Genomic DNA, 16,124 nt, shown 5'->3' on the forward strand with positions numbered 1-16,124 from the left:
TATTCAGCCAGTAAACAAACCAATCCCCTCACACCACAAATAAACAAAAATGTATCTACAGTATGCAGCCATTCTGAGCCGTCATGCCATTCGAGATGATACTGCAGATACATGGGAGACATCACACCGTGTCAACAACTAGAGTGTTGAGATATAACTGCATCTTGAGTCGGATTTAGAACACCATCATATATCAACACTTGTTGATGTTGAGTGATTGTTCATCACTAACTTAATTCTAGCATGTACGTGTGTGCCTGTTTGTATGTTTGATGGTTGTGCGTGCATGCATCTGTGCGTGTGTGGGTGTGTGCGCTCCATGCCACCTGCAGCTGTTGTTCCTTGAACATATCAGGGCGGGGGGCGTTCAAAATGTCATCAGCCAGCTGCGCCTGGCTGTCGATGTTGACTGGTGTTGTGGCCTTGCTGGACAGGAAACTGTTGTAGATCTCCCTGGCACGTTGAGACAACTGGAAGAACAGATAACAGAGGGAGAGAGAGAGAAAGAGAGAGAGGGGAGGGAGAGGGGGGGGGGGGAGATGGAGAGAGGTCAAGAGAGGGATGTGGAGACGAGACAAGTATGAAAGAGAGTTGGACGTGCAGAAAGACAAAGGAGACGGCGATCGGAGGATGAAAGAGAGAGAAGAAAATGAGACAAAAACATATGAGAGCGAAAGATGAAGGGGTTGTTCTATCATCTGTATAGCACCTGGAGTCAGATTCATGCATCTATGCCAAACAATGTGATTGGCCTCTGTAGTACAGTATGTGTATGTAATTACAGTCAAATCTGCAATGTTTCATAGTTAAATTAACACCAGATTGTGTGTGTGTGTGTGTGTGTGTGTGTGTGTGTGTGTGTGTGTGTGTGTGTGTGTGTGTGTGTGTGTGTGTGTGTGTGTGTGTGTGTGTGTGTGTGTGTGTGTGTGTGTGTGTGTGTATATAAGGTATTATGTTTAATACAATCCTCAATTTCTCGCAAAACTTAACATTTTATTGTGCTTCGTCCTCCGTTTCATCAGTTGGGTATCGTTTTAAAGGTTGGCTTACTCCTTGTAAATGTCGCCACAAAATAGCTAGTTAACAACTTAAGCCCCATTTCAAAAATAGCAAACATAGCCGATCGACAAGATCACAACGCGTCACAACATGTAAGCAAGTAGATCTACTACTTTGGATTGTTTTTAAAGAAAAAAGCAGGCCGACCTTTTAACCCTTTAATACCTGGAATGCATATGTGTCACTTTAGATTTCTTTGGCTATTCAAAAATAGCAGATATACAAGCTCATAGCGCGGCACCGAGTGCCGCGCTATGAGCTTGTAGATCTGCTATTTTTGAAAAATCGTGATTTCTTTTTTTCTTTTCTTTTTTTAACTTTTAGGATTTAGAAAACATTTTTAAGAATCGCCTCAGGTCTCAATGGGTTAAAAAAAGAAAATTCTGCTTTTTTTAAGTTTATCACCTATGATGACATGCCCAAAACTGGGGACACCAGAGTTAAAGTGGGTAATTAATGGTAGGTGGTGGCAGACTGGTGGCGAGTGACTGTTGAGCAGAGAGCTGCGATGGAGAGTAGCTGATGTCAGAACGGAAAATGTAGCTGCATTTGGCGCAGTTGGCGGGTGTTAATTAGAGACCCTGGTCCACCGTACTGTAGGTGTTACCTGTTTCTTGTCATTCTCCGGGACATGGCTGAAGAACTCACAGGCCTGCCAGAACACTATGTTCTCTTCACTGAACTCTTTCTTCAGAAACTCCTGCGGCACAAACACACACACACACACACAAGACAAAAACAAAAAAAAAGAGAAAAGGATCAGAGAAGAATATATGAGACAAAAATAGAATAGACCCTGATATACAAGGACCCAGTTGAGAGATAAATTAGAATAGAAGCAGCACATACTTTATTTTTATTTTTTGACTTGTTTTCATTTTTCATTGCAATGGTGTCTTATTTGTCTGTATTGTCCTTTGTTTTAATGGTACAAGGAGATACCAGGGTTGTGGCTCTTTCGGAGCGGGAACTTTGGGGGGGTGGGAGGGGTAACATACATTCACTGTTTTTTTTTGTATGCCCTTTATTATAGACCTGTATGTGAAAATATAAAATAAAAAAACCTTGAACAATTGTGTTCGCATCGAAGTCCGACAAAGCCGGATGCATGCGGTAGATTCGAATCCACAACCTCCGTTGTGGTGGGCAGGGACTTTACCACTGCGCCACCCGAAAGCCCACTTTTGTAGTATAATTTGTTGGGTTTCTTTGACGTAGTAATGTTCTCATTATTTGGTCTCATTTGTTTGTTTTTCATTTTAGAGTTATTAAAAGGTCTTCTTAACATTATGGTGATATGGTCACGAAAAACAAACAAACATGAGAACGAATGATCAAGATGATCAACTCATCATCCAATAATCCAATCATCAATCAGTTTACAATGACAATGACCATTGTCTTTGTGGCACTGATGAAGCTAACACACCTACACTCACAGACTGTGGGGGGAGCTTCATTTGTTTAGGGTTTGCTCTTTAAAGAGCAACTTTGAATTCCCTGATAGTCATTCATTCCCGGGGCCAGTCCACGACACATCTCTCTGAAGCCAGTTGGTGTGCTAACGTTCTCTGTGGCCTTGAAGTACAAGGATCTATCTGTCTGTCGTTCAAAAAAGGAGACCGCTTGCAGATCATCAACAAAATGGCGGTAAATGACTTTGCTGTGAAGCTGATGGTGGAGAAGCTCATCATCAATCTCATGAGTGGCGACAACATTGTACCCCCTGATGACTCCCTCCAGACAGAAAAGTGGTTCTTTGGCAAAATGAGCCGTAAGGAGGCTGAGAGGCTGCTGCTGAGTGACGGGAACCAACAAGGCACTTTCCTGGTCCGAGAAAGTGAAAAAGCTGAAGGTGCCTACTCCCTCTTCATCAGACACTGGGACGATACCAAAAGAGACCATGTGAGCCAGCTACAGATCCGTAGGATCGGTGCAAGCGGGGGTTACTTCATCACGTCCAGGAAGTTTGGCTCACTGCAGGAGCTGATCACATACTATACAGAGCACATAAGCACAACGGTGCCCAGGCTGACCACAGTGTGTCCCACGGCCATCCCTGAGACCCTCAGTGCCTTGAAGATCCCCCGTGACTCCCTCCGCCTGGAGTCCATAGTGGCCGAGGGCCACTTTGGAGTGGTCTATAAGGGCACATGGAATGGCAGCACTGAGGTGGCCATAAAGAAGATGAAACCGGGCAGCATGTCGTCGGAGGCCTTCCTCCTGGAGGCTCAGATCATGATGAGACTCAGACACGACAACCTGGTGCCTCTGCTGGCTGTGGTCTCTGAGGAGCCCATCTACATAGTCACACCGTTCATGACCAGAGGAAGTTTACTGGACTTTGTCAAAGGGACCTCCCTTAACGCTCCCATGATGGTCCAAATGGCTGCACAGATTGCAGACGGTATGGCTTTCATCGAAAGGATGAATTACATCCACAGGGACCTGAGAGCCGCCAATGTCCTGGTGAGTGACGACTTGGTGTGCAAGATCGCAGACTTTGGCCTGGCCAGGCTGATAGAGAACAATGAGTACATGGCCAGAGAAGGTGCTATGTTTCCCATTAAGTGGACTGCACCAGAGGCCCTTCTGGAGTCACGATTCACCATAAAGTCAGACGTTTGGTCTTTTGGCATTCTGCTCACTGAGATTGCTACCAAAGGGGAAACCCCCTATCCAGGCTGGACCATCGGACGGATGATGAGGCAGCTGGAGCGAGGATACCGTATGCCGCGCCCCGAGGGCTGCCCCGACTCCCTGTACCACATGATGCTGCTGTGCTGGATGCAGGAGCCGGAGGACAGGCCCACTTTTGAGCACATACGGTCCAACTTAAGGGCCGCAGAAGAGAAGTAAAGCCCAGTACATGCTGACCCTTCCGACGTCCCGAAGGGAGGTGATATGAATACAAATATAGGCTCTATGCAACAGCAGCCATATTGGAAAGAAGATGAAGGCTCTGTTCCATTCTGAGAAAAATAAATGAGTTCAAAACAGTTTACTGTGATTTAGTTTTTTATGTTGATTAATTTTCTTTGTTTACTGTGGATATTTCCTGCATACTTACAGAGGTGCATTTATTTTGTGTGGATATATTTGATGCTGCCAAGTAATGCAGATGTTTTAATTACCAATGCACATTTGAAAGCATTTTTGGTTCAAATAATGACAATGACAATGACAATGTTTGAAAAAATAAAATAAAAAAAAGAATAGAAGCAGCACAATTCATTCTGGTGTCAGATAAACAAAACACAAACTAGATCACAGCCAGCACTGCAGAATATAAGAATGATAGAATGGGTCAGGTAATCAGGTCAGATCCTGTAATTGAAATGGAATAACCCCCTAGGCAACATTTTGTTCAGTACCATCAACATAAAATGCACAGCAAGCATTATTGTCTAGAATGTGTCTAGTATGGAGCATATGTATGGATCGTCTGTTTGTTTGTGTGTGTGTGCGTGCGTGCGCATGAGTGCCTGCCGATTGCAATCATCGTACCGAGAAGTAGCGCACTCCCACAGGGTCCTGCAGCAGCCTCTCGAAGCAGACGGCCCAGCTGGCCACCCTGCGCTCCGTGTGCCGCCGGTGGCTCTGGACGCTGGGCAGGCTGGCATTACTGTTCAGACTGTTGTCACTGCCACAGCCCTGCAGTTCCACACTGTTCAGCTCTGCACAGGGGGATCACACACACACACAGGATCAGATTAATTAGTATCCGTGTGTCCATGTTATCATGGTTGGACGGACAGACAGACGGACAGACAGACAGACAGACAGACAGACAGACAGACAGACAGACAGACAGACAGACAGACAGACAGACAGACAGACAGACAGACAGACAGACAGACAGACAGACAGAGTAGTGGAAGAAGCACTCTGATCATTTTACTTAAGTAAAAGTAGCAATACCACTAACATAGAAATACTCTGTAACAAGTAAAAGGATACTCTGTAACAAGTAAAAGGCCTGTATATAAAATGTTACGCCAAAAGTATTGGCATCAAAACATTCTTGCAGTACAAAAGTACTCAAACTTTTTCGACAAACAGAGATACTACTGTACTACTGTAGAGCACCACACACAATAATCCTCAGTGTTCATTTAACTCTGGGTGTACAAATGTACATTTGTACACTCTCTGAGTTACAAATGGATACATTAATGGATAAATTAACACAGGCTGAGCTGCTGGTCAGGTGTCAATCGTACACGGCCGTTTAAATATATATACATCATATTGAAGCCCTTCATGTACGCAACTACCAAAAACGAACAGCCGTTATGATTGTGTTTCAGCAGCTGAATGAGCTCTTTAAGAATCAACTCGTTCACAGCGATGGCTTCAGATTAAAAGCTGACGTGCAAAGAAAAGGGCATATTTTAAAATGAGCTGATCACATTTCAGATGCAAAATGTTTAAAGTAATGGACAGTACAGTATACAGTTTTTTTTAAAGATTCAGAGTTCAATACTCCAGAAAGTACTCTAATACTCTGTCAGTCTAGGATAATAGTAATAACGACCTTCATTGTCTTCCATTATAAACTTATTAAGTTTTTGTCTTTTTGTGAGTTTATCCCCAGGCACAGTAATAATAATATGTTAAACCAACAGAGCATTCCAGTGTTATTTAGCATAGCCAGTGTTAGCTTGTAGTATTATAGATGGCTCTTTGTAGCCTCAAACATGATGAATATCCAAAACAAAGAAAACAGACAATTTTACTAAACAATGTATTCTGTAATACAGCCCAGTGTCGGAAATTATGACAAATTCCAAATATATTTAAATCCAGGCAAAGATAAGTTTAAGAACTCCCATTCATGTCAACACAGTCCATTGTGAAAGTCATTTTCCAGAGCTTAACTACTTGTGGGAGAATGTATATGATGGTGTGGGTCCCATTCGTCTCTTATAATCCTAGCTGTTGGTTAACTGGGAGAAGAATGGCTGTCAGCACCAAAGATCAATCACATTGATCAGCATAGCACATCATGAAGATAAACACTAGTATGAGACATATTAACCATTTTAGTTTTCCTGAAGGTGAATGAACACAATGGGACGGGTGGTCTTAAAAGCAAGCCATTTTGAGGAGGCATTTTCTGTCAAGGTGTGTGTTTTGTAGCCCATGTACAGCCATCTTGGAAAGGTTATTTTGCTTGGGGGTGTTTTGTTACCTGCAGAGTTCAGTGACAGTATGCCCTCGAAGAACAGCCTACACAACAGCTATGGAAGTACAGTACAGTGCCACAACACAAGTGAAATATGATGAGATAAGCTGGTTCTCCATGTCAATATACTGCCCAGCCAATCACTTAAACCATTACTTAATTCACCGGGGTCGCCCAGGGAACTATACTTGGTCCTCTCCTTTTTTCCCAGCTACATCAAATCTCTTTACCGAAAATAGCTTATCTATGAGCTCCCAACATGACGCAATGTGCAAAGCAATGCAAGCTATTTTCAGTGATTGTTTGCATCAGAATAGGGACAACAATAAGGTTCATTTGGTTAAATCAACCATTAACAATGCTGGCTAGTTCGTACAGGAGCTACAATGCTGTCTCATATTGCAGATAATCAGAGCAAGTTTATGTGCAACAATTCTGCCATTATCAAACGTTTTAGCCCTACTACTACTGTATGTCCTCACAGACACCATGTAAAGTTTAAACCATGTATCCATAAACAAAACCGCATGCGACATAATTCAACCAAAGAGGCAAACAAGATAATCCCATCAATGCCACCCGGACAGCTGATAGTCACCTGTTCTGTTGGTCGATCTACTCGTGTAGCAGCTCAACAGCATTATCTTTCAGCATCAATCCATTGACAATAGGTCAACTTCGAGATGAGATACATTTTCGTCATTCAAAAACAGGGAAGACACAAAATGCCTCTAGCTGCACCCTGCACTGCAGACTACTGAGGACTGTAAGCAGACAGCAGTAAAGAAGGTCTGTGTCTCTGTCTTACCTGGATAGAGCTGGTAGGAGCCTGTATGATGCCAACGGGGCAGATAGCGCATCCTCAGAGGGAACCAGGCCCCTCCATCCATACTCTCTCACCCAGGACCCCCCTCACTATCTCACTCACGCCACGGGAGGGCACAGACCCCGACAGGGCGCACACACACATACACACACATCCAGCTGACAGCATCAAAGAGAGGAAGAGAAACACGGCGAACAAGAAGAGGGAGAGAGCAGCCGTCGGCAAGGAGAAGCTTCCTGACAAGAGGAGAGCGTGGCTTCATGTGCATGCACGTACATTCACACATAGATGTGCACGCACGTACATTCACACAAGATGTGCACACTTCAACAAGCATCCAAATGGGTAAGTGATACAGGCAAACACAGGGCTCCGATTGGTGAATAATTTAAAGCACAGGTAGGGGGGAACTAAAACCGCTTTGTGTGCGTGCGTGCGCGTGCGCAAATACACACACAGACCTGGTAAAGTATTGATGAGGGTCTTGTAAAGGGAAGGCCACTACTGAAACTAATGAGGCCTGCCGGCCACATACCGCTACCCTGACACACACACACAAACACTAGTGGACTTTTGACATTTCCACCTACAAAATGAATACCCTAACCTTAAGTCCAAACCTTAAACATCAGAAATATAAATTTAGCTATTATTGTATCCGTAATTCCAATTCAAAACTTAGCTGTAAAGGAGTAGTTCACCCCCAAAAAATTACTTATTTTCTATCAATTACACACCCCATGAAGCCTTGAATTCATGGAGATTTTTTGGTTTTTCTCTTTGCTCCGGAGGTCAAATTATTGACTCAGGAATGCGACAAAAACAAAAACAAATCCCTGAATTGAAGGCTTCATGGGGTGTGTAATTGATAGAAAATAAGCCAATATTTTGGGTGAACTACTCCTTATAACCTGTGACTAGCTTTAACCCTAAAATAGCCCATTGGAAAGTGAGGTCCAACAGAATGTCCTCACTTTCCAGGTTTTTCATGATCTTTCTACACTTGTGGGGACATCTGGCCCTCACAAAGATAGAAGCAACGGTGTGCACACACAGACAACACACACACAAACTGACTGTAAGGGGTGTAAGGACTGCTTGGGTGGCACAGGTGTGAACTAAGTATCTGTCCACCACAGGTCTAGAGGCTCAAATTCACCGCAGTGCATCCGGCTTGGCCAAGCATTTATATAACACAATTGGCTGTGGTTGGGGAGAGAAGCCGGGCAGGGAGGGTGAGTTTTGTTGATGCCGTAGTAGTGACTCCTATGGCTTGGGTGGCACCTATGAGCAGGGGGTGTTGAACTGTTTTTAATATATTTTGACACTTGCTTTGGCAATGTAAACGTATGCTTTCTCATGCCAATAAAGCTCCTTTGAATTGAATTGAAATTGAATGGGAGTATGACGGAGGCGCTACATCCTGCCGATGGAGACTCCTCACTGGCAGTTGAACCAGAAAAGTGTGGGGAGGGTTAATTGGTGTAATGACAAAATTTTAAAAAAAAAGTATTGGTTACTCTAAATAAAAAATAGAAATAAGCATTAGATTCTTCGTCACCTGCTGCATTTCGTTTCTTTACGTCTTATTTGCGGCAGCCTTGTGAGAATTTTACAAACTAATAAACAGCCCCAAAAGTGTCCCATCATAAAATCCAGATTTTATTCAATACTGAACTTCAGAAAGGGATCTTTGATATCAAATAAAGAGGTCCCGCACACTGTCTGGAACTTGCAAAAAGGGTCCTTCCTGGCTGTCCTACGCACCTGTCACTAACCTTTGAGGTGTGCATCAGCCTTCTTTTAAAAGTTAATACTGGACTTAATAGATACGGTCACAGTCAAATTCACTCGAAAAGTGTAAAAATTGGTACATTTTCCAGAGTTGAATTCTACTGTGTTTACGTGGGTTGTATAGTAAGTAACAGTTAAAAACTGACACCACTCAAGCTGGAGAATGCAGAGGTGCCACATTTTGTGCGTAAAGTTTATGCTTCAGAGGAAAAAAAGTGTTGTGTGACATTTGTGTTTGTCGAGTGACACTTTTTTGCCAAAGCATAAATTAGCCTTAAGTGGCCATAAACACCAAAGTGCTTTGTAGTCCACAACAACCCTTTTCTCTTGTACGGCCCCGGGCCCCAAATCCACAGGGGCTCTGATGCGTTTGGCAGACGTTAAAGCAACACTTGTGCTTTCTTACTTCAGAGAGTCCTTTTGCTAACGTTAGCACATGGTAATTGAGACACATGGAGAGGGGAAGTGGTAAGCTACTGTGTGTTGGCAAAGCTCTATGTGGAAAAACCTGAACACACACCTTTCTTAAGTGTACCGCACAGACAGGGTTAGCAGACATGCTTCTTGTTGTTTTTAGCATACTGTAGCTCTGCTGTCGGGCAGAAACCAGCCATGTCCAAAATATAAACTTTTCAGAATATGAAAAAAACAACATGTTTTTTTACTGCCTCATCAAAGTCGGTATGGTGACTTTATACATTGTCAGATACTTGAATGTGTCCTTATATTATCATCACTTTACCCAAATACAGCTCAAGTGGAGTCGTATGTGTTTTTTCCATCATTGATTAGAATAACGAAGTCGGACAGAAAAGAAATCCACATTAATGGTCAAAAACCTCCTACTGTATCTCCAAAGTTGGAGTTAATTGGTTTGACCGACAGTTTTGAGGATCCAATGGAGTTAAGAGGTTTAGTCAGAAGTGCTTTTTAATACTTTTTATTGGTTCAATATTTGTAAAACCCACACACAAGGGTGTTCAATAGCACTGATTTATGAAAAAATAAAGGTTGAAAAATTGAGATTCTGCCCCACAGTGACGATAGGCACTAATGGCAAGGAGACAGCATACAAAGTAAAATCTTGAGTGTTCATTTACATTTTTAGTTAGATATGCCCTGATATTGAGAAACAGTTAACAGTTTATGTAAAATGGAATAGCACAGAAAAAAATAAAATAGATCAAGATAGACACGTATCAGGCAGACACAGATCATCAGTGCTGGAGTAGTCAGTAGAATACCTATGTTATCAGTCAGAACTGCAGCAGAGGCGTTGTTAAATTAAATGAGGACAGTCTTGCTGCTTTATACTGCCCTGTTTTTACTCGACTCTTAAAAACAGCACCTCTAGCTTTGGCTTGCCAGTGCAAAATTCCAGACTGCCACTGCAGCTAATATGTTAAAACCATATGGGACCAGCTTTGTTTAGCAGCTCGCCAGCGGTACTACGTCGTACCGCTTGCCAGTGTTATGACGGGTGGGGCTGAGGTTGAGCAAGTAGAACCTGACTGTCCGTCTGTTTAAGTGAATTTAGCCGGTTAAAGCAGCCAGACAATAATAGGGTGTCGATCTTGACAATGTCAACGACAGTGACACAACATTTACAGAAGAACAAGGCAGCTGGGGTCTGACACAGTAATCTAAACATATAGTCCTGACTATAAACTCTGTTTGAAACAGATACCGGAAACAAAAGGCAAATGATAAATGTGTCAATTGATTATGCTCAAAAGGGGAGTCTTTTGTCAGCTTTTTAGGCATGTGAAGGTGGTTTCGTACATACATACAGTATAATTGTAACTTTACAAGAAGCAAAACACAATGAAAAGGAACCTGGATGTTGTGTTCCAACTGGACTTCTGACAACGGAAACGGGGACAAATGTACACTGTATGTATCAGCCTCTGTAATGATCAGGGGACAATAAAAAGAAAGGAAAAACTAAAGTAAAGACAAGATGTCTGTCCTTACTGCAGTCAAGTGATAGCCAAGGATAAACTAATAAACTAATGTACAAGCCGGAAAAGAGAAGTGTTTCCTAGACCGGAGATAAAACGGTCATGTCAGTGAAAAATAAAATGTGAAAGATATCTACTCACCTCCATCGGATACTGCAGCGGACTGTAAGAGAACACAGAGAGACATGGGTCAGGATCTGCCCTCATCACATAGATAACACACACACACACACACCAGAGCTATGTGGCCATATGGACACAAACCTCGTCCACTCAAACACATTCATAACAATAGAAACCATAAGTGTTAGCGTGGGTGGATGGAATCATCTGTGAACTGGCTTTGCTTGCTCTGCAAGGATGCCTCTGGAAGGCGGTGTGTGTGTGTGTGTGTGTGTGTGTGTGTGTGTGTGTGTGTGTGTGTGTGTGTGTGTGTGTGTGTGTGTGTGTGTGTGTGTGTGTGTGTGTGTGTGTGTGTGTGTGTGTGTGTGTGTGTGTGTGTGTGTGTAAACCCCAAACCCTTCCTTGAAGATATAATATTTGCTCACACAACAGGGTAGGATTAACACACACAGTCTTCAATGCATCACTCGTCACAACATGTTCACACTCATTTTTCACTCGCTCTTCACTCACTCACTCTCACTCACCTATTTGCACCCACTAACTCTCTCTTGCTCCCTACACACACACTCAGAGGTGCTTTGGCCCAGACATGCTGAGCTGGGATTACAGTAGATGATAACATGAGTAGTCTAGCCTAATGCAGCTATTGTAAAACAGCTCTATAGAGGTTATTTTCTACCTTAGACCATACATGGGTGGAGGAGACATAATCAAAGTGAAGAGTGAAGCGATTAGGTGAGAGACAGTTGGACTGTTGGAGATTAAATACAATAATTTGTATTTGAGTCATATGAAATTGGTTCAAGCATGATGTGTACAAATGTAACGAAACAAAATGACATGTGAGGCTACATACTCTAAGTGATCAAAGAGTAGTAGTGCACATCCAACCTCTTGAAGGCAGGTGTTGGCCCCGAGGTGAACTAAGATCAAAGAATAAAAATTCTACAGTGTGCTACAGTGTGCGAGCCACATATTGTAACTCCCTTTGACAGTTCTTTTATTTTGTTTTGCAGTTGCAGAAAGTGCTGTTCCCATTCTCTTCTTCAGACTCAAGGTACACATGTACACTCGGAGGTACAAATGGATAAATTAACAGTGAGGATTTTACTGTGTGTACTGCAACATAGAAGCCTGTTAAAACGAGACATGGATGCACGCGGACAACACCACAGGGAAATGCCATTGGTTGCTTGTGTCTGGTGTGTGGTAAAGTTGCTAAATTCTCCGCCTTCACCTCTGCAGAAATGCACGGATGCACACATTATGAACACACAAAATGCTTTGCATAGCCAACCTCAACACAACGCTCAAAATGCACACACACAAACACTTTATACTTCGTTGACCGGAGTCTTTTTCCCCTCTAAACCGAATCTCTTTGCCGAAAATAAATAACCAATCTACAAGCTCACAAAGCCTTGTGACCAGATGTGAGCTTGTAGATCTGTATTTTTTGCAGAATGTTTACCATTTTTTACCAAATGTTCACCTATTATAGGGACAATAGCATTAATTTGGTTAAGATGATCTTTACTCATTTTCATGCTATATTCTAAATCCTGACTCTAGTATTTATATAACAATAGTGCATGCATTTATAGGAAACAGGCAAAGATTGGGATCATTCTAAATCAAATCAGGGAATTGGGCTCTCTTCAAAAGTCAAAAACCTTGACATTTCTGAACTTGAACCAGACGTTTCACATCACATTTTGAAACGCTGAAGAGTTAGACAATTGTTCTCCTCAGCTGAACTGAACTGTCCCGGCTACATCCCAAAGCCCCCGTGCTCACTGGAATTATGTGGCCAGGCCGGCACGTCTCTGGTAGGCTACAGGTTGGCACCATGGTGCGAAGGGGGATTTGACATGAGTTTGCAACAGTTGGTTTGGTTGTGGTCTTAACCACTACAGAGAACAAGAGAACACCCCTACACACACACACACACACATTACCATATGGAAACTGTAGTTAGCACTGGACCACTCTTTCCTCTCGTCATACACATTTCAACAGCATTATGTCTTCCCTGACATGCTATAGGAGTGTGTGTGTGTGCGTGCGTGTGTGTGTGTGTGTGTGTGTGTGTGTGTGTGTGTGTGTGTGCGTGTGTGCGTGTGCGCGCGTGCATGCGTATATATGATACTTTGCATGAGAGCAGCATATGCAATCATGTGGTCAACATCTGTTAGAGGTACCCTTTGTGTGTAAGTATGCGTTCTTTTGCTTGTGCAAAAGCATGTGCGAGTGTGCGTGTGTGCGTGTGTGTGTGTGTGTGTGTGTGTGTGTGTGTCACCCCCATCCCCGTGTGATCACTTCCAGACCTCATCTGTGGTGGAGTGGTTTGGTCCCGGGGCTGGGGGGCCCCCAGTCCCCTGTCTTCCCTCTCTTTTCTCTCTCTCAGCCCATTTCCCCTCACTATGTATTCCTATTTCCCCCTTTTGCTGGGCCCCTTCCTCCCAAACTCTTCATCTGTCCATCTCTCCTCCGACTTCCTTCGTGTATCCTCCTTTCTCACCATCACACATTCCCAGTGATGCAAAGTAATGTACCTTTACTCAAGTACCGTACTACTTCCGTAAATACAAGGTTGAGGTACTTTCACTTTACTTGATTGTGTACTTTTTTCAATGCTTTATACTTCTACTCCACTACCCTTCAGAGGCAAATATTGTACTTTTTACTCCACTACAATTAGTTGAAAACTTTAGTTGCAAGTAACTTTGCAGATTTAGAGTACTACAAAACATACATTCACCAGTTAAGCCCTATTTTATACTTTGTCTATTCAAAAATAGCCGATCTACAAGCTCACAACACGTGGTGAGATTGTAGTTCTAGTATTTTCAAAAAGGTTTTGACAAATGTTGAAAAACGTTAGCTCTTTTTACTTTGGTACTTTAACGCTTTTGCACTAGAGTAAAAAATTGAACGCAGGACTGTTACTTGTACAGTATTCTATATTGTGGTATTGCTACTTTTACTTTGGTAAAACATCTGCGTACTTCTCCCACCACCGCTCCTTTCTCACCATCACACATTCCATCCATCTCATTACAAGTCCTTCTCTCCCTGTCCATCCATCTGTTAATCCTTTGCTTCAGTATTCCCTCTCTCATTCATTCCAGCGGCGTCCTGGCAGATCCTGGTCATTCCTGACAGCCCACAGAGGAATGAGTGGGGTTTTCCAAACCTTCCCTCCGTTCCACCACAAGCCTTTCTGCCCCGAACATCCATTACACTATAGTCACATTAAAGAAGTCATACTGAATATTAATGTGGTAGTATCATTCATATTAAAGACACAATATGACCGTCAAGTCCATTCACGCCGTGGCCTACTGTAAAAGTAGCCCAAAGGTGAAAGACAGCCTTTCTTCATAACTTCCTCGAGCCAAAGGTAGTAGAACAAGTCAGTGGATTCTAGTCTGTGTGAATGAGAAGGCAAGTACTATACTTATCAAGCTACTAGATAGATATTCAACATTTGTCACATTATGTGCAGTGAAATGTTGGGGCGGCATATTCCATCCTGTGCTACAAATGTCCAAAATCTATAACAACAAACAAGGCATACTACTAGTAGGCAATGAGGCATTAAGGTTATAAAACAATAGGTAATACTTTACTTAAAAGGTCGGGTCTAGAAATGCATTGTAATCGCATTTATAATACGTTATAATGCACTTATAAAGGCTTCATGACACTCATCATTTCTTTATGTATAAAGACACTTCATAACTGACTATGTTTGGTACTTATACTGTCATGTGCTATTCCGCTGAACTTATAATAAATTATGACCAGCACTTATAATACTTCATTAACCTTGTTATAAGTTATGCATAATTATTAACATTTATAATGAGTGTTATGAAGCCTTATAAGTGAATTGTAATGCATTATAAATGTGATTATAATGCATTATAGACCCGATCACGATTTAAGTGAAGTGTTACCATACAGTATAACTAATACAATATAACTGTATCTTCCCTGGGTTACTTAGGTAGGATATATAAATATTGCAGCCAAAGGAAAATATACAGAATATAAATTGGAGAATAAATTAGGAGCCGGTTTATGTTCACCTATTTTCACAGAATGTTCGCCTATCATGACATACCCAGAATAGGGACACTAAGGTTCAATCAGTGGTGGAAAAAGTAATCAAATGTTTTACTCAAGTAAAAGTATCAATACTGCAATGTAGAAATACTCTGTTACAAGTAAAAGTCTGGAATAAAAAAATTACTTGAGTAAAAGTACAAAAGTATTGGTATCAAAATGTACTTAAAGTACAAAAGTAGAAAGTACTCATTCTGCAGAATGTCCCATTTCACAAGTTTTCAAATGTATAAAACTAGAGGTTCGGGCCGCTGCGCGGCACTCCCGTCTCGACACTGCGCGGGGCTCCCGTCTAGTAGCCTCGGCCGCACATCGGAGACGGAGACAGAGCGTGTTGACGTTCATTGCAACACGGGTGTTTGTGTCGACACACAAATGGAAAGCGAAACCAAACTGCAGCATGCAAACCGAAAGCGACGCGAAACCTAACTTGTTGGAGAGGCAGACAGACAAACGGCTTGGAGACGCAGACAGCCACGCATGCGCAGACCTAACTTGTTGGAGACCCAGACACGCAAACAGCTTGGAGACGCAGACACACAGCCACACATGCACGCAACTCTCCATTGTATATTAGGATGTATAAAACTCAGAGAATGCATTGTGAGCTTGTAGATCGGCTATTTGCAAATGGCCGAAATGTATAAAGGGCTGGGTAATGTATGTTTGGTAATAATAATCAAAATCTACAAAGTAACTAGTAACTAAAGTTTTCAAATAATTGTTGAAGTACAATATTTGTCTCTGAGATGTAGTGGAGTAGAAGTAAAAGTACAGAACATTTGAAATACTCGAGTAAAGTAAAGAATACCTCAAAATTGTACTTAAGTACAGTACTTGAGTAAATGTACTTAGTTACTTTACACCACTAGGTTCAAGTGGTTAACCCTTGTTTGAATTGCAAAGTTTCACAATTACATAACAGTGAAACATAAAATCATTTTCTATCATGTTCGATTGATTGTGGAGCCCTAGTAGCAGTAGTATGTGTGTGTGCATGTGTGTGCTCTTGCCAATAACGCAACCAATAATATTATTG

The 16,124-nt window shown here is 42.3% G+C and overlaps 2 protein-coding genes across 4 annotated transcripts in view; one reads left to right on the forward strand and one right to left on the reverse strand.

Annotated features, from left to right (window-relative positions):
* Positions 1-16,124, reverse strand: part of rgs12b (regulator of G protein signaling 12b) — a 67,318-nt gene that overhangs the window by 13,985 nt on the left and 37,209 nt on the right. For all 3 annotated transcript variants that reach the window (XM_080442919.1, XM_080442920.1, XM_080442921.1), the window contains exons 6-9: positions 10,970-10,991; positions 4,567-4,736; positions 1,667-1,759; positions 327-470 (exon numbers count right to left, since the gene is read on the reverse strand). In XM_080442919.1, the coding sequence (XP_080299045.1) occupies positions 327-470; positions 1,667-1,759; positions 4,567-4,736; positions 10,970-10,991 (429 nt within the window). The remainder of the gene's footprint in view (positions 1-326; positions 471-1,666; positions 1,760-4,566; positions 4,737-10,969; positions 10,992-16,124) is intronic.
* On the forward strand, positions 2,704-3,918 carry LOC308106027 (tyrosine-protein kinase yes-like; the record flags this gene model as incomplete). Its single annotated transcript, XM_080457023.1, has 1 exon — positions 2,704-3,918. One exon carries the CDS (start codon positions 2,704-2,706, stop codon positions 3,916-3,918), a length of 1,215 nt encoding a protein of 404 aa, XP_080313149.1.

This window comes from Gymnoscopelus braueri, assembly GCF_963280865.1.
Source record: "Gymnoscopelus braueri genome assembly, chromosome: 2".
Taxonomy (NCBI): Eukaryota; Metazoa; Chordata; class Actinopteri; order Myctophiformes; family Myctophidae; genus Gymnoscopelus; species Gymnoscopelus braueri.